The 19,952-nt window shown below is 38.2% G+C and overlaps 1 protein-coding gene across 1 annotated transcript in view; it reads right to left on the reverse strand.

Moving 5' to 3' along the window:
* PPEF1 (protein phosphatase with EF-hand domain 1) overlaps positions 1-19,952 on the reverse strand; it is a 155,147-nt gene that overhangs the window by 46,454 nt on the left and 88,741 nt on the right. Inside the window, exons 8-9 of the mRNA XM_013006490.3 lie at positions 15,658-15,772; positions 11,324-11,370 (exon numbers count right to left, since the gene is read on the reverse strand). Coding sequence (XP_012861944.2) covers positions 11,324-11,370; positions 15,658-15,772 — 162 coding nt within the window. The remainder of the gene's footprint in view (positions 1-11,323; positions 11,371-15,657; positions 15,773-19,952) is intronic.

The raw sequence follows: 19,952 nt of genomic DNA on the forward strand, positions 1-19,952 counted from the left end.
AACCCAAATTTTAAGTTCAATAGAAAGCTCCACTAAATCAAAATTATGAAACATAGCATTTTCAAGTATCTTAATTATTTAAAAAACACACATGAATATTGTATTTATCCTACAAATGAATAAAACAGGAAACAAAAAAGAAAAGATACTGTATATACTCAAGTATAAGCTGAGTTTTTTCAGCACATTTTTTATGCTGAAAAAGCTCCCCAATTTTTTTGTGTTAAAATTGGGTGCCTCGGCTTATACTCGAGTGTATACCGTATATAAATTCAAGGTTTTGTTAAAAATAAAAGTGATAAAAACAGAGAATGAAAAAATGAGTACAATTAAGGGCAATGAATGTAAAAATGTGCTTTACACAATTGATGTATGTATGGATTGTGATAAGAGTTGTATGAGGCCCTAATAAAATGAGTTAAAAAAAGATTAAAGATCGGAAAAAAAGACGTAGAGACACAACACCAAAATCACTGCCATCAAGTCAATTTTGAATCTTAACAATCCTATAGGACTGATCTGCCATCATTTGTTTTCAAGGCTATAAATCATCTTCTCCCCAAGGAGTATCTGGTGCCTTCAAACTGCTGACCTTTTGGTTAGCAACTCAATCCATAACTCATTATAAAACTGTTGTTGTAAGGCGCCTCCAAGTCAGTCTGACTCACAGTGACCTTATGTATAACAGAACAAAACACCACACAGTCCCATACCATCCTCCCAATTGTTCTTATTTTTGTGTCCCTTGCTGTAGCCACTGTGTTAATTCATCTTCTCAAGGGCCTACCTCTTTTTAGCTATCCAAGCAGAAGGTCCTCCAGGGACTGGTCTCTCCTGAAAACACATCGAAAGTACTTGAGATGATCTCTCTCAACCCTTCCCTCTAAGGAGGATTCTGGCTATCCATCGTATAAGACAGATTTGTTTGTTATTCTGGCAGTCCATGGTACTTTCAATATCCTTTGCCAGCAGCATAATTCAAATGCATCCATTCTTCTTTGGTCTTTCTTATTCAATGTACAACCTTCACATGCATAGGAGGTGATTGAAAATACCATGGCTTGGGTTAGGCTTGACTCAGTCCACAAAGTGACATATTTGCTTTTCAATACTTTAAAGAGGTCTTGTGCAGCAGATTCATCCAAATGCATTGCAAAGTTTAATCTCTTGACTGCTACTTCCATGAGCATTGGTTGTGGATCCAAGCAATAGCCTAAAATTTTATTCCTTAGATTTGGATGATAGACTTCTTTTCCACTGTGATGAGTGATGTAATAAAACTTCTCATCTCCAGCTAAACCAAACTTCTTTGTAGGTGAATTCTTCGCTATCTCTGTACTCATATTGTTTCTGCTCCAATATGAGCAAAGAACAATGAGTTTCTTTAGTTAAACCTAATTTTAAGCCAAAAATAATAATAGCTGGGCCATCCATCTACTAAAATACATTTGATATCTAATGGGTTTTGCTCTTTAAAAAAAACCACATCTTCAAAAGTGTAAGATTTTTTAATTTTTTTGTTTGATAAATGATGCACATTTAGTAGGATCTGTCAAATCACAGTCTCGGGCAATGGATGTGATTCTTGGAGAGGAGTCCTCCATATACACTGAACTCCAGGTAGGTGTTGAGCCACTCACAGCAAACAGTTCAAAGGTGGCATGACTTTCTTAGATGTACACGAAAGTTGTTAAGTTCAAAATTATTCATATCATTTTATATAATTTGAGTTCAAACATGTGTTAGTCTTAGAATAACAAAGGAACTGGAAAACAGATGGGAAAATAAAGACCCAAGTCTCCTAGGATATGGGTCTCTAGGATATTTAAGCCTCTGGCTACTGGGATTTCTTTGGATTTTTCCTTCATAGAAGCAAAATCTGTTACTATAATCTTCTTGCAGTTCTAGAAAATAAAAGTCTCTGGCTCATTCTGCAGCTGTTATATAACAAATCATCCATGGCATGGCGTTTAAGTTGGCCGATATAGAAAAATGGGGTGGGGGTGGGGGGTAGGGGAGATAGCCAACCACAGTTAATTCACTATTGAATTGAATATAATTCCTATAATTAAAATTCATCCTCTCAGGCTACATCTTTGGTTGGCCTTGGGCTAACTACAGCCTACACATATTGTACTGTATAAAAGAAAGAACAAAGAATAAATTATCAATCAAAACAGCAATTGAAAGATGCATTTAAAATTTATCTTAATTCAAAGCCTGGTTTCTCTCTTGTGTTGATGGAGAAGTTTTCCTGTCTTCTCATCTATTTCTTACTGAAGCATGTTACAGCAGACATTTGGATGTTATCTCGATGTATTTAGATAATGCCCTGAAATACAATAACCTCTCGACCTCAATTCCATATTATTTTAACTTTTTTTGTGTGCAAAGTCTGTTTTAGAGATCTGTTCTTCTGCTTGTAACATACTGCCTGAATCCCAGAATAGAAAGAATTGACCACTGTGGCAGTGTGAAGTATATCAGTGATAGAGAATAAAGAGAAATGTGGAAGGACCTTCAGAAGTAGAACATTATGGGACGAGTGGAGGAGGAAAGACAAAGAAAGGGAAAACAAGGTGGCCGGACTTCCAATGGATGGCATCCATAGGCTACCTGCAGGGTGATAAGTTAATTAGCTTTCTTCATGTGCATTTTTTTGAACAGCCTGGATGTCTCCACTTACAGACCAATTTAACGAACTAATTTGCCAAGATTTGATTTAAAATTCTAAACTTTCTATTCAATGAGGGAAGCATGTCTTGTAATTTTAACAAGACCGAGTCTCTGAATGAAGTATTTCAAATTGGTCACTCTAATTAGGCAGAAGTGGCTGATTAAAATTAACCTTTTCAGAAACTAAAGCCTAAAACCATGACCCATCTAATGCTATGCAAATTGCTTCACTTGATGATAAAATTATATTGGAAACGATGTAAATTTGAGATGCCCTTTTAGCAAAGGTCTTTTTGTGATAACAGTGTGGTACCTGGGGGAAAGAATTCTTTTCAAACCCAGGTGGGACTGTGAAGTGAAAATGTCTAGTTTTGCATCAAGGTGCTGATTGATACAATTTTAAGACTCGGTAAATATTAAAGAAACTAAGATCTGAAAGCAATCAACAACTATTAAAATGAATTCCAGATGGGTTCAAGCATTTATTGACACTCACTGCAACAAAAGTATATGAGAATGAAATATTTTCTGATCGTCCAAATATTTCCTTTATGATTTAGATACTTACCAAGATGCTTTGAAGAGACTGTTTAAGATGCTGCCTCCTTTCTGAGGTTATGTGCCCCTCCAATGTACTCTTTTGGAGTATTCTGCTATATTGTCTTTTCATTAGTCTGCTTTCCCCACTAAACTGATGTTTTCGGGGCCCAAAACTGTGTCTTAGTCCTATTTTTTTTGCTTAATCATTTTATTGGGGCTCTTACAGCTCTTATCACAAAACATACATCCATCCATTGTGTCAACCACATTTGTACATATGTTGCCATAATCATTTTCAAAATGTCCTAGTCCTATCCTATGGTCAATTCTTAATAGAGTACCTCATTTTGAATAAATGTTTAATAACTATATGTGAGGAGAGGGGGGATAAAAAAATAAATATATGTGACATGAATGAATTTCTTATTCCTATTTATATCTTTCCACAGTTTTTATATGATGCCTTGAACATTTAAGGACCAGATAAAAGGTTATTGGATATGTGAATAATTGAATGAATAAGTGGACAATCATTTTTCCATATAATGAATTATAATGATAAAAATCTTGAAGCAGATCAACAATTTGGATTAAGGAAAATGGTGAGGCAGCTCAGGGGCCTTACATTTATAACTCTTTCTCTCAGGTGATGTCTTTGGTTGGCCTTGGGTTAGCCCCAACCCTATAGTCTATGTATACCACAACTGTATAACAGAATGAACAAAGAAGAAATTATCTAGCTGAAAACTGAAAGATTAATTTAAATTTTGTCTTAATTCAAATCCTGGCTTCTCTTTGGAGTTGATAGAGAGAAATCAATCATAGAACAATATAAAATGTGGTTATTTATAGCTTCAAAAATCTCCAACAGGATTTAGTCTGCCAAACCACTCCTCATAAGTCAAGTTCTGTTTCCCTTCAGCAGATACAATAATAAAATTAAAATAACTCAAAACTTGGTCAGTAGCTCCTTTCAAACAGAATATTGGGAACCGACCATGGTGGACATGACTCCAATCCAAGTACTCTGGGCAGATCAGAGGAAAGAACTTCACACTGGGCGCTGCATGTAATAGGGAATCAACAAACTGATGATGCATTGAGTACAAAATATGACAGTTTGACTCAGAGCCCATCCCAGAAATGCTACAATTTCCTGAAGCAATCATATGACTGCTCAGAGCAGAGCTATGTCCCCTCTGTCATCATTGAGCAGGCAACCTTTGTATGATACACCACAAAGAGAAACACATCACTCCTCCTCACCTTAGGCTCTCTCCTTACTTTTGAGACGTTCTTCCTTTCCTCCTCAACTACTTTGCTGGTTCGTTACCCTTCTCTCAATTATCTTTCTTCTTCCTTTTTTTGTCTTACCCTCCTATACCTAAGATTTGATTATGACACTCATTCATCCTGTGGGCATTGTTTAAATGAACTTTTTAGATCTCTGAATTTTACTTTTTAAAATTATTTTTAAAAATCATTTTATTGGGGACTTGTACAACTCTTATCACAATCCATGCATACATCAATTGTGTCATTTGTACATTTGTTGCTATTATCAATCTCAAAGCATTTTCTTTCTACTTGAGCCCTTGGTATCAGCTTCTCACTTTTTCTCCTCCCTCCTTTCCCCTCCATCTCTCACAAGCCCTTGATAATTTATAAATTATTATTATTTGTTCATGTCTTACACTATCCAATGTCTCCCTTCACCCACTTTTCTGTTGTCTGTCCCCCAGGGAGAAGTTATATGTAGATCATTGTTATTGGTTCCCCCTTGCTCCTCCACTTTCCCCTTCCCCTCCTGGTATCGCTACTTTAATTAAGTTTTAAATGATTTTAGCCATTTTGGTTGGGAGTAATAAAAATGTGCCATCTGATTACAACTTAACAGTGTATAGGCCACATAACTGGAAACTTTCTTGACCATGCAGGCTCATCAAGCTAAGTATATCTCAGACACTTCTGAGATGTCTGCAACTCCTTTTCCTTTACTAAACAGCCCTGGATCACTGAATTTGTCAAATTCATTTTCAATTTCATGCTTATAGTTCTAGATTTCATCTCACTGTGAGGAAAAGCACTCATGTTTCCTTACTGTTACTGTATTTGACTTTTGCCTCTTCCCCTCCTATTCTCTAACCTGCTGAGGGATAGGAAGCCAGACAGATGAGCATATATGAAGCATATAGACAATCAGGCTTTGCAGATTTATGTTCATTGATCTTTGAGTAAAGAATTGATGTGAGTAAAGTTTATTGGCCTAGTCAGAGCCTCCTGTGAGTAAAGTTCATTTGGTTGATAAAAATTATTTCAAGAGTTCACAGACCCTTTTCTGAGTTTGGGACTTGGAGTGTGAGCTTTGGAGAGGTCAAGTACTACTGTTATTTTTATTCACAGAAATATTGTTCCCAGAATAGTTTGTATCATTGGTTTTAGGGCACACGACATTATCATAATTCTGCCTTTAAACTGCAGATAAAAAATAAGACAGAAAAAGGCAAAATGCCAACTTCTATAGGTTAGAGATCAGGATATGGCTGTAGCTTCCTCAAATCTCCGTGTCCTATCCCTTCACTTCGCGGTCTTTAACTTAGTCAACTCATTTAAGTGACTCACCATCGTCTCAAGCTCATCAGGTCATTCTCTCTTCCTGAACACCCTGCACTACATCTTTCCAGTTTCCTAAAATGGAACCTTGCTGTCATCATGGCTCTTTTCTTCCTTCAATTTCCCTCTATCTCAGACAATTTCAAGACTCTGGTGTGGAGGGTTCGTTTTGTCATATTCTCATTCAACCTTACCCAAATTTCAATCATGGCTGTTGTGTACTTCTGTTTCTAAACGTTCCTCTCGCCTCCCTCATTTACTGCAAAGGCTCTCAATCTCTACGTCTTGAGCACTGACATTGGTTAATTCTCAAAATAATCATCTGGCTTTCATTTGAATGCTATATATTCACCTTTAATTCTTTTTATAGTACTTCTTACCACCCACTTCCTCCTGTTCAGTCTTCACATTATTAGCACTTTCCAGTTTTTATATGTTCTATGTGGTTAGGCTGAACAAATTTAAGAACTATGTCAAAATTATCTCTTTTCTCATCTTTCTACTCAATATCTTCAACCAGCTCTTGAGAAATTTTCTTTTCTAAATGACTCAAAAATCATTTTTTCCAATTCAATTTACTCAACTAGCTTTTCCACTCATAAATTTACCCAAACTTCTAGAGAACAAATGACAAGATTTGTTATTGCTACTGTTCTCCATATATCCCTCCCTCTCTCGCCTACTTCATCTGAAGATAATTGTCAACAACAATAGGTCTGTACATTTAATCATTCAGTGTAGAGCTATGTGTTGAGCCAAACAAATCTTATTCCCCAACCGTACAATTCCTTGACTTTGCCTCACCAGGCTGTTCTTCTACTTCTCCCACAGCTTTCCTCTGTGGCCAGTAGAATCCCTAGTGCATGGTAAATACATTTCCTTCTGACTTCTACTCTTTCAGAAAAACTTGCCTCTGAAATATGGGTCTCATTTAAAGACACTGCTTGACTCTTGACTCATGCAGGCCTCTCAAAAGAAAAGACTCATTCTTCCATGGGCCATGTACATTAGGGTCAGGAGAGAAGGAGGGCCCGTCTGCTCCTTAGCACCAGTAATAGACCCAACACTTTGCCACGCTCAGTGCAAAGCCTGTCACCATTCATGTCCATGACCTCTGACTAGACTTCCTTTCTCTCCTCCTTATCCCTAGTCTATGTGGCAAACCCATTTAACACACTTGCTCCAGGTCCTTGACCTCCTCATCTCCATTATTCTCTTTCACTCACTTCAGTCATCCACATTCTAGACTCCATCTTGCACTTTGTCATCCCCTAAAACGACTACTCCTACAACTTCCTACCATTTCTTTTTTTTAATAACTTTTTAGTATGAATTGGGGGAAAGTTTACAGAGCAGATCATCAGTTTTACATTCAACAATTCATACACATTTTTGTTTTCATTGATCCACTGCAATTCTTAAATTTGTTGTTGATGTTAGGTACTGTTGAGTTGATTATGACACATAGCAACGCTATCATACTAAAGCTAAAATTCTGAGTACCCTGTTTACAGAAGGTTATGGATAACATAGCCCCAAATCCATTGGCAGAGCTTTCATTAAGTTGCTTCTTAATGTTAACCAAGGATATAGATCATCTTGGCTTCAGGCAGAGTGCATTAGGAAAGTAGATTACCTCCACCCCTCTCCAGCCACCCTAGAGAGGAGCAATCTCTTAAAGGTTTGCCTGGGTGTGTCCTTGATAGCGATCACCATAATGGGGACAGTACAGGAGGTCACATAGTCATTAGTCATGTCTATACGTCTCATCCTACAGCCTTGGTCAGAAGACCCTGGACCAATCTCATAAGCCCTTCTATCTAACATAATGTGCATGTCCCAATTATGGCCCTGTTCCCGCTTCTGTAGTTCTACCTTAACTGTGATGTACTGATCTGCCACCAGTCATGAATTTGTGACAGTTCCTGTTGTTCCATGCCTTATTTAACCAGTATCCTGACCGAATCTTCAGACACCATCTGACCTTATACTAATGGCCTCCTTCATCACAATGATGTGCCTGTGTCTTTGTGTTGCTTTGTCTCTTTTAAGGTTTAATAAGTGTCCTCCTTTTATTTTCTTTGAACTTAAGGACTCCTTTTGCCATAAAATACTATGTAAAACAGAACAAAACACTGCCTGGTTCTTCACTATCCTCACAATTGTTATGTTAGGAGCCCGTTGCTGCAGCCAGTGAATCAATCCATCTCCTCGAGGGTCTTCTTTTTCAGGGACTGCTCTCTTCTGACAACATGTCTAAAGTATGTTAAACGCAGTCTCACTAGCTTTGCTTCTAAGAAGCATCCTGGCAGTACTTCTTTCAAGATAAAGACTTGTTTTCTAGCAGTCGAAGGCACTTGCAATTTTCTTCACCAATACTATGATTCAAAGGTATCAAATCTTCTCTGGTCTTCCTTATTCATTGTCTAGTATTCACAGGCATATGAGGCAATTGAACGTACCATGGCTTGGGTTAGGGGCACCTTAGTCTTCAAATAAAGTTAAATCTTTCCCTTTTAACACATTAAAGAAGACTTGTGCAGCAGATTCTTCCAAACCAATAATATATCCTTTGATTTTTTTAAAAAAATCGTTTTAATGGGGGCTCTTATAAAATTCCACGCATCAATTGTATTAAGCATATTTGTACATATGTTGCCATCATAATTTTCTAAACATTTACTTATAAGCCCTTGGTAACAGCTTCTCTTTTTTCCCCTCCCTTGTGAACCCTTGATAAATTATGAATTATTGTTGTTTTCTTATCTTATACCGACTGCTTTCTCCCTTCACCCATGTTTCTGCTATTCATCCCCCCTGGGGGTGGGGAGTGATTATGCATCGATCATTGTGATCAGTTCCCTCTTCCTACCCTCCTCCCACCACCTTGACCTTACCCTCCTGGTATCGCTACTCCCATTTCTATTCTTGAAGGGTTTATTGGACCTGGATTCTGAGTGTCTTGAGCTCTTATCTGTACCAGTGTACATGCTCTCGTCTAGCCAGAACTGAAAGTCAGGACTGGGCTTATGATAGTGGGAGGTGAGGAAGCCTCAAAGAATCAAAGGACTATTGTGTTTTTCATGGGTGCTATACTGTGCCTTGGTTGACTCCTCCCTTTCTTGTGACCCTTCTGTGAGGGGACGTCCTATTGGCTACAGATGGGTTTCGGGTCTCTGCTTCCTTCATTTTCAACAATGTGGTTTGTTTGTTTGTTTGTTTGTTTGGGGTCTTCTGGTGTCTGTTACCTGATTCCGTCGACACCTCATGATGGCACAGGCTGTTGTGCTTCTTCCATAAGTGCTTGTCGCTTCTCTGTTAGATGGTTGCTTCAAGCCTTTAAGACCCCAGACATTATGTCTTTTGATGGCTGGGCACCATCAGCTTTTTTCACCACATTTGCTTATGCACCCATTCTGTCTTCAGAGATCCTGTTGGGAAGTGAGCATCACAGAAAGCCAGGTTGTTAGAACAAAGTGTTCTTGCTGTTGTTGGGTCTATAGTCCTCTCTGTGCCTTAGCAGTTCTGTGCAGGGATGTCATTCTCTGGGTTTGGTGTGCCAGTGTGGGGCCTAGTCCTTTACTCTCTCTTTTTCCTTCTTGGTTTGCTTCTGTATGGACGTGGCAGACCAGCCTCTCTCCCCAACCGGTAGGTTTAGTGTTTTCCTCTGTAGCACATACTTCTGGCAGGGGGTTGGGGGGCATCTGTTTGGCTCTGATTGGGGCCAACCTTGTAGACCTCTCTGTTCATGTCCTATTTTCATGAACATTGACTGCGGATCCAAGTAAAACAAAATTCTTAACCATTTCAACCTCTTCTCTCTGTTAAGCATGATGTTCTCTATTGGTCCAGTTGTGAGGATTTTGATTTTCTTTACATTGAGTTTAATCCATACTGAAGGCTGCAGTCTGATTTTTATCACCAAGTGCTTCAAAGTGGCTTTTGCTTTCAGCAAGCAATGAAGCCTGGTGGCATAGTGGTTACAAGTTGGGCTCCCATCCTCAAAGTCCACAGTTCAAAACCACCAGCCACTCCCCAGGAGAAAGATGGGGCTTTCCACTTCTGTCAACAGTGGCAGTCTTGAAAATTCAGTAGCAGTTCTATCCTGTCCTATCAGGTCACTACAAGTCAGCATCAACTTGATGGCAGCTAGTTTTTCAGCAAACGAGTTGTGTCATCTGCATATCACAGATTATTAATGAGACTTCCACTAATCCTAATGCCACATTCTTCCTCACATAGTTCAGCTTTCTTGTTCTTTATCATCACTCTCAGCTCCCTACCAGTAAACTTTCATTGGGACTTCTTGATATAAGTCTACTACCTAGAAGCCTCCTACTTCTTCTGGCCCCACTCCCTGGCTATCATGCTCTATACCCTTGCTCAGGCCTCTTATAATCTCAATAGATTCTACACCTAAATGCCAGCTCCATTCATCCGTGCCTGGTTTGACCTGCCCCATTCAACTTTCATTCTTCCATTCTGAATGAGTGAAATTAAAATCTGTGTAACTGTTACAATTTATTATTTTTAAAAAATGCTTTTGGGTATTCATGTTATTTTATCCACATGACAATCTCTTATGGGACAGAAGCTCAAGATACTATTGCAGAAGGGGGAAAAAGAGATTCAGCGAGTTTATGTTGCTTACAGTCTCAACATATCAAAGAGTGGAAACGATTGACCATCCTAGTTGTCAAAATGAATTCTCTTTCATTTCATCTGAGACACCTATGTTGTGCTCAGTTGTTCCACATGCTATTTGTGGAGATGTCAGGGATGGGTGGGAAAGAAACACGTAAATTAGAATGAGAGATGCAGAAGACGAGCCTAAAGAAATAGTACTGTGAAGGCAGGGGTCATCACAGGATCAGTTTCCTACATGTAGTCTTCCAGAAGCAAATATTCAGGTTACAACTGCTGGCTCACAGACAGCAAGCAAGGAATCCAGTCAGTAAAATGCAGGGAAACTCCATGCTATCCAAACCGCTTTTAGCCCTTGATGCTGATTCCCCCAACTGAAACCCAATAAAGGAAAAATATTCAGAGCACTGGAACAGCCATTGAGCCAAGAGAGGTGAAAGTGGGTACAGAAGAGAACAAGAGAAGGTGAATGTGGAACTTTGCTGTAGGAAATGCCTTCCACACATAATTAGTATGTATTGGAAGAGAGAATTAGTATCGGACATGCTCACTTCTATACAAAACAATAATAAAACAGCACTCTGTGCCATGATGTTATAAAGGCCATAAATACAATCTGGTAGAAATCAAAATGAATACATAGAAAACAATAATACTGAACTAAAACAACTTAAATTTTTAACAATTGTATAAGATGTGTGCAGAAATTAAAAAGATATGACTAATAATCTTTAAGCTTATTGGATCAAAACTGATATATTACATCTGTATATGTACATATCTCTAATACAACTAACCTTGTTATCTATCCTAGGATGGCTCTCTATAATAAAAAAATGTAAATATTTACCTTATAGAAGATCAAAAATAGATCATCCAGTTTCCCATGCAAATCACCTGGAGTACAAAGGAAAATATTAAGTGTTCAGTAGGAAACAAGATGATATGAAATTTTAAAACTGAAACACTGCTGATAGACTCAAATACCCACCCTTCTTAGCACATGTGTTTTTGTTTGTTTTTAAGCCGTGTTGGATTAATAGACCATTTGGCTCCATAGCACTCTTTCCTTTTCTTCCTAAAAGGGAAAGACCATCTTGTACTGCATTTACTTTTTCTCCTCTGCCATTGATATGGGACTTAGTTTATCCTAGGCCAGGCAGTAGATCAAGCTTTTACATAGCATCTTGTTCAATCCTTTAAAACCATCCTATGAGATGGGCATTGTTTTCATCATTCTCATTTTACAAATGCAGTTTAGAGTAGTTAGATAATTTATGCAAAGTTACCCCAATACCAAGAATGTGAGTTGGAATTCAAACCCAACTTTATCTCATTTAAAAAACCTGAACTTCCTGACTTGTTATTCTAAACTTGTATCAATAATCTTTTGAAAAGAAATCAATAGTATTTAGTATATCTATGGGGAGAATTAAGCCTCTACTGTTTTTTTAAATAACTTTTATATATACTACTGAGCTCAAAAGATATGTTGCATTAGGTAAAACTGTTGCATAAGACCTCTGTACAGTATTGGACAGCAAAGATGTTACCTTGAGGACTAAGGAGCGTCTGACCCAAGCCATGGTTTTCTCAATTGCCCCATATGCATGGGGAAGTTGGACATGGAATAAGGAAGACTGAAGAAGAATCAATGCATTTGAATTGTGGTGCTGGAGAAGAATATTGACAGTACCATGGACTGCTAAAAAGACAAACCAATCTGTCTTGAGAGAAGTAAGGCTCTTCAGAGATAAGGATGGCAAGATTTTTTGTTTTATATACTTTGGACATATTTTCAGAAGAGACTAGTCCCTAGAGAAAGATAACATGCTTGGTACGGTGGAGGAACAGTGAAAAGAGGAAGGCCCTTAAGGAGATGGATTGACACAATAACTGTAACAATGGGCTCAAGCATAGGAACACTTGTCAGGATGGCACAGGACCCGGAAGGGTTTCAATATGTTGTGCAGAGGGTTGCTCTGGGTCAGAACCAACTCGATGGTACCTGACAACAACATTGGTTTCATAATGTTCCTCATGTTTTGATGGCAAGTCCATCCATCTCCCACTCTTTTCTCTTTGCTGCATATGCTGAATGAAATTTGTTTGCATCACTATGAAAATAAAACAAAAACCCATGCTCTCAGCGATTAGTCTGCACTACCTATGCTGCAATCTCCAGCAGCTCAGCAGCAATATCTGGTTTCCAAACCCCAGGGCCACAGAGCTGACTCTGTCCTCTAGCAACGCTATAGGTCAGAGTAGAACTGCCCCTGTGGGTTTTTGAGACCTTAGCAGGAGCATACGGCCTCATCTTTCTCCCTCAGAATAGCTAGTGGTTTCGAACAGCTGACCTTGCAGTTAGCAGCTCAATGCATATGTTTCGGTCACCATTAAATGTCCAAATGCCTATCACAGCACCTGGGAAATAGGTGATACTCAATAAATATGTCTTTCATTGCTAAATGTGAAACCATTTAAAGCCATGTTTTAAAAAGATGCTCCAGGAGTAGTTTCTAGAATTTAAAAACTCCAAGTCGATGTCTCATTGTTTTGATGAGGCAGCTACAGGAGATAACAACGAAAGCATGATTTTATAAAATTCAGCCAACTAAGGGAAGTCATATGAACATATGAGTCTATTAATTCAAAAACAAGAGTGCATATTAAAAAAGTCCTCTTTGAACAACTGTTTCTAGGTAATATAAGATCTGCTTATAAATTTGTATTCTCTGTATCTAACTAAATTACCAAATATAACTTAATTTAGAAATACTTTCCCTCAGGTTCTTTCAAACCCCACAGCCAAGATTAACAAGATACACACATGAGACTACTCTGATTACAATGGTATAACAAAAAATGAAAATCTTAAAATGAAAATGGTATAACCAAAAATGAAAATCTAATGATTATTTACAAAATATGATTTTACTATTAAGATTAAGAGCATCTGAAGGGGCTTCAAAAATTTCATGGAAAATTCAATTATCTTTTAATCTTACTTTTTCACAAAGATTTTAGGCCCCTTCATATAAGGTAATTTTAATACATAAATCTCATTGCTTAAATATGCTCTCGCTCTCCAAATATAAGGAAATAAAAATGGAAGTTTATTTTTATTTATCAATCAAGTATATAGTTTTGATTATACTCTCTTCACTGCTGATATAGTACTTCTCCATTGTCTCTTCACACAGATGCAGTAAATTTGATTTCTGTGTGTTTCATCTAGAGAAGTCTACATATATAGTCATTTGTCTTACTATAAAAACATATATTTAAGGCAGAAATCATTAGTTGTGCAAAATTCCATCATATCATCTCCCACTTTATTTTTATCACCAAAGCCATAGTTTCCAACTACTGTTCCTTCCTCTTTGTCTCCAGCTTTGCATTCCAATTGCCAATAATTATCAATGCATCTTGATTGCATGTTTGATCTATTTCAGACTAAAGACTTTAATTGAATTCTTCAATTTCTTCATGATTAGCTTTACTGGTTGGTATGTAAATTTGAATAATAGTTGTATTGACTGGATTTTCTTATATGTTGATAGATATACACCTATCACAGACAGCATTGTACTTCAAGGTAGATCTTGAGATGTCTTTTTTGGTGATGAATGCAATGCCATTCCTCTTGAATCTGTCATTCCCCACATAGTAAACCCTATGATTTTCTGATTCAAAATGACCAATACCAGTCCATTTCAGCTCACTGATACCCAGGCCACTCTTGCTTTTTTATGCACTTCATTTCATTTTTGATGATGCCCAATTTTCCTAGATTCAAACATTGTAAATTCCAAGCTCCAATTATTAATAGATGTTTGCAGTTGTTTCTTCTCATTTTGAATTGTTCCCTATCAGCAAATGAAGGTCCCAAAGGCTTTGCTCCTGAAGGTTTTACTCTATCTATGTCATTATGGTCAACCCTAATTTGAGAAGTCAGCTCTTTCAAAGTCATATTTGGAGTGCCTTCCGACCTGAGGGGTTCATCTTCTGGCACTCTCTCTGACAATGCTCTGGTGTTATTCATGAGATTTTCAGTGCCTCATTTCCCCAAAGTGGACAGCCTGTTCCTTCTTCACAGTCTGTTCTTAGTCTGGATGCTTTGCTGAAACTTGTTCACTTTGGGTGACTCTGCTGCTATTTGAAATAACAGTGACATAGCTTCCAGTATCACGGCAGCACTCAAAACACCTCAGTAAGACAAAGTGACAGGCAAACGGTGCACGATCTGATAAGTACTTTGAATAAAAAGTTCCCACTGCTGAGCTACATCATGTTCTGGGCAGAGATATGGTGGCCTGATCAAGTTGGAATTGAACCATCAAAGACTTTCTTTGTAAGCCCAGGTCAGATAATATCACAGAACATATACTCTGACATCGAGTGCCAATCATCACGATCAGATGCTAGAAATGATAATGGTTTAATTAGATTGTCAAATCCACCTCTACCTGTCAGAGTAAGAAAGGTGCCTGCTAAAAATTGACTTGGAAAATAACAATCGTTGCTTTGTAACCTAAAGGCTTAATTAGAAGCTAACGGGGTTGCTGTTCCTTCCACGCAACCCCTTCTCAGACAGTTGCAAGCATGCTGAGTACCAACTGTGATGAATTTCAATGTGTGCTGTTTCTTGAAGCAATATCCTGCCAGGCTGGGCTATATGATAACAAAATCTCAAATCTTGCTATTTAGAAGAACAAGGAACAGATTTCTGGGACATTACCATTCTTCTAAAAGCTGCAGAGACCAGTTGGAAAAATCTAAAACAATAGCCAAGGGCAGAGAGGAGTTTAATCCCCACACTGTCTTATGCTTTTCTCTTCCCTGCCTAAGTGGTACACAGAGACCCTGCTAGAAAGAGCAACATGGAACTAAGATAATGAGAGCTAGAGGGAGGGCAAAGAACACTTATTCCACCCATGAGGTTTTCCATATTAAAATGCTGTCTGCCTATATAAAAATCCATGAATTCTTTAATTTCCTACATAATTAATTCCTGCCAGCTGGTACGTAAAATAAAGATGGGAACAGTATTATCATTGTACATAACCCGATCAACACCTTTTCCTTACTACAGTTTACTTTTTATAGTTTTCAAGTCAGTCAAATGATGTAAAACCAACAGGCTCCTAGGTATTGATCTGACCACTCAGCTCTGACACTTACCACAGACTGTTATCTCTCTGCTGGGAAAGGTTTTTATATGGGAGACATTCGGCATCTGCATCAAGACTTTCTTGGCTTCAAATAGCACCGCTAAGACATAATGAGCATGAAGTATCTATGAGGGGGAGGCAGAAGAAATAAATATGATGAACTGGGAAGAAAGATATGATTTTGTAGAAAATTGTAACAGTAGAACATTTCAGGTAGCTGTATTTCAGGATAATTTCTAAACCATTCTCAAAGAGATTATTCTAGCACAGTCTCTGACATATCTCAGCCCCTCAAAAGATACATAAAATAAATGGGAGAATTAATGAAGGAACGATTCCTAGGATACAGAGATTCTCTTGTTCTTAATTGGCATTATCAAGCTACAGAACAGCTACGATTGTTCTTGGTCTGACATCCCAAGAGACGAGACAGATTATCCTAAGGAAATCTGTTGCCGAGAAAGAAAAAAGAGAAGGGAAAGAAAACAAAATGAAAGAGAAGTGCAGTCTGCCTAGGAGGTATTGTTTTGTATTAGTTTGCCAACTAAGATGGAAACTAGATGTTGCTTGGCTTAGAGATCTCACAAGGCAACCATACAAGTTCCCAAAGGAGGCCTAAGTCAGGCATCCAGGTGTGGCTCCAACATTTGATATAGAGACTTGGGAATTCACAGACCAACAAGCGCATTTATCTAAAAGTCTCACTAGAAAACATTCCACACCCACATAAAACTTTTGGATTATCTCCTACTTATGAGACTATTCATCTCATTGCTCCTCCAGTTAGAGTGTTGATGAGATCATTGTTTTGTACAGACTTACTCCGAACCTCTTACATGCAGACTTTTCTTAAAGCTAGCATGTCCATCTCTCTTTTTTATTTATAAATTATCCAACTATGTAATCTAAATAAGAAAAATGCTACAGCAGGTACTCATGTAACTATCACGTGGATTTAACAGATGTTGCTACCATGTTAGGGGTCAGGACTCTTTTTGACCTACACGGTCCAACCACATGAGACTATTGAGCACTTGAAATGAGGCTAGTCCAAAGTAGGATGTGCTGTGGGTACAAAGTATGCAGTGAATTTCAAAGACCTTAGTATCCAAAAGAAAGAAGGTCAAATGTCTCAATAATCATTTTGAATAGGATTTCATATTGAAATAGTGGTTTTGATCATTTCATTTATTTCTTTTCAGCTTTTCAATGTAACTATTAGAAAGTTTAAAATTACACATATGAATCACAATACATTTCTATTAGACAGCAATAATTTAGATTACTGAAGACTGAGAGAGGAGTCAGTAATCTCTACATATGGTCCAGATACTGCTCTGGGAATGGATTTAGGGGTAGATGGGACTGTCGGAACAATCTTGTCTCAGAATGTCCTGAAATTTACAGTTCCATAGTTATTAAAATAATAAAATAATTTTCTATCCCAGATCCCCAAAATATCTGATTTAAGATTTGAGAATTTTTGTTATTAAGTCACTAATTTTTTAAAAGACAGTAAACAGAATCTGAAACAATGTGAGTAAAGAAAAGGACCCTTGAGTGGTGATTAATTGGGGAGAGGCTCCTATTTCCTCTCTAATACCTAATGGACTGCTAAGTATTTTCCCCAGAAAACAATCTAATCCACAAACCAAATCAAAACTTGAATGCGAACTTTCCTTTAGCCACATTTAAAAGAAATAGACAAAAGACTTTTGTATAGTGCTATAGTTCAATTTGCACATTTACTATATTGATTCTCAATGCCGGCTTCATGTTATCTTAACTTATTGTCATTTTTCTTGTTCCTGTGTAGTACTAATCAAAGCAATTATTGCTTGAAGATGCCATTTTGCTTGGGTAAGATATTAAAAGAACAAATATTCATTGAGAATATATCACAACAGAAAATTTCTGTGATTAAATAGCTTTTCTGAGTCCTGTTTAGATTGGCTAAAATCTCTTTGCTAATATTAATATTTGCTTATCAGGCAATATTTCAATTCATTTATAATTGCTGTGTTTACAACTATGATACTAAATACTCAAAATAATTAAACCAGATGGTAATGTCTACATTTCTAAATATATTAGACTAAAAATAACAAATAATATGCACATTAAAAAATGTTGAAGAAAGAAAATTGAACTTTAAAGGATATTTCTTTTTTAAAAATTTAACTAGTTTTTAAATGAAACACTTTTTAGTGGAAATAATTATTTCAACAGTAAAATTTTTTTTATAAAAATGGAAAATAAATTTCACTCTTCCTCAGAATTCAGTCCCCCAATCCCTGTTCCTACGAACATTGTTAAGAATGCCTTCAGCAAGTGAGAGAGGGGCCAGACCACATCCCGAAGTGCCCAGCCTTGAGGGCAACATACTGGCATGGAGCAGCGAACTAACAGAGAAGAAGACGGGGCTGAACCCAAGCCAAGCTATGTTGACCCCCTCACGAGAATAATGTAATACAGAGGATAGCACTGAAGACATAGCCTGGAGAGAGTGGCAGGTCTGTCCAGACCACACAAGTCTGAACTAAGAGGGAAAGAGAAAGAGAGAGAACCTCAGCATGGCCCACCAAGCCCAGAGGACGACATACCTTCTCAGAGCAGCCAATGCACAGAGAGGACCTTAGGGCCGGCCCCACCACTAGACATGACATTCCCTCACTGACCCATAGCACTATGGGGACAGCACTGGAGACACTATGTAGTAAGTGTGCCTGGTCTGCTCAACGCACAGTGGGGTGAAACTAGAAGTGAGTGCAACAGGGCAGCAAGGGGAGCAAAGTAACCAAGCCCCAGGAATCTTGAAAATAGACTTCTGACTTGGGGGACAGGGCTTGGCACCTCATCAAACCCGATTGGAAAACACTCATAAGGGTCAGCAGACAGATCTGAAGCTATCTATTGTTTTTTTGGTGTGTGTTTTTTCATTTTTCCTAAGTCTATTTATATAAAATAGGCTGGACAAACAATCCTGAGGAAAAAAACAATGGGACCGGCAGTCCCGGGTGGACATGGGAGAAGATAGGGCGGAGAGGAGGAACAGCAGTGAGCCAACAAACTCAGGGATGAGGGAACAACAAGAGATCTAAAAATGATGGTGAAGAGGCGGGGTCTGATCCAGTGCAATATACCCAAGAGAAATCACTGAGAGCCAGTAGAGGATGACCATGATAGTTGGACAGGAAGAAGGTGGAAGAAAATAGAGGAAGGGAGTTGGAGGCAAAAGATATTTATAGAGGTATAGCTATAGGCATGTATATATGTAAATATATTAATTCATAATGAAAGGGATAGAGGCCAACATACATATATGTATATGTTAAGATAGCAGATGAATTTTTGGTCTCCCTAAACACAAGAACACTTTGTTCTAATAACCTGGCACTCTTTGATACTCACCTTCCTGACATGATCACTGAAAACAAAATGAGCACATAAGCAAATGTAGTGAAGAAAATGGATGGTGCCCTGCTATCAAAAGATATAGTGTTGGGCGTCTTAAAGGCTTAAAGTTAAACAAGTAACCATCTAGCAGAGAAGCAGGTGTCGATGGGATCAGGTATCAAAAGATCCCCAAACAAACAATTATATCGATGTGAATGAGGGGGGTTGGAGTGGAGCCCCAAAGCCCATCTGTAGACAATTGGACATCCCCCACAGAAGGGTTACAAGGAAGGGACAATTCAACCAGGATATTATATAATTGATCAAGGATTCACGAGGGTGAAAGGTTGGGGGAGGGAGGGGAAAAAAGAGGAGCTGATACCAATGGCTCAAGTAGAAAGAAAATGTTTTGAAAATGTTGATGGCATATGTACAAGCATGCTTAATACAATCAAATGATAGATTGTCACAAGATTTGTAAGAGACCCCCAATAAAATTATTTTTTAAAAATGCCTTCAGCATCTCACTGAGTTAGTTAGTTAGTTTATTGTGCCAACCTGGCCGATAAACACATGTGGGGCTAATTGAAGGGCGGAGGGATAAATGGCTCAGTGAGCATTGCCTTTCTAGTTCTCGGGTCACTTGCTTTCTGATGGTTGGACCAGGGTGCAGCTGCCTTAGCCAGTTCCCTTCTTTAGCTTGCAAGGCTCACATCCTGCAAGACATCCCTGAGGAAAAGCCACATGGACCTACCCTGATGCAGCCCTGGGTACTGGAGCCCCTGTGTGGAGATCCCTGCCAGCGCTGAGATGTTTACACATTCACTGACTGGGCTTTCCTCCTGCAGTTGGCATCATTGCGTCTGTTTTGTGAGATGGAGGAGGACTTTGTGGATTGGTGTTGGACAT

This window comes from Echinops telfairi, unplaced genomic scaffold, assembly GCF_000313985.2.
Source record: "Echinops telfairi isolate 266 unplaced genomic scaffold, ASM31398v2 ScPeMD7_53;HRSCAF=182, whole genome shotgun sequence".
In the NCBI taxonomy this organism is placed as follows: Eukaryota; Metazoa; Chordata; class Mammalia; order Afrosoricida; family Tenrecidae; genus Echinops; species Echinops telfairi.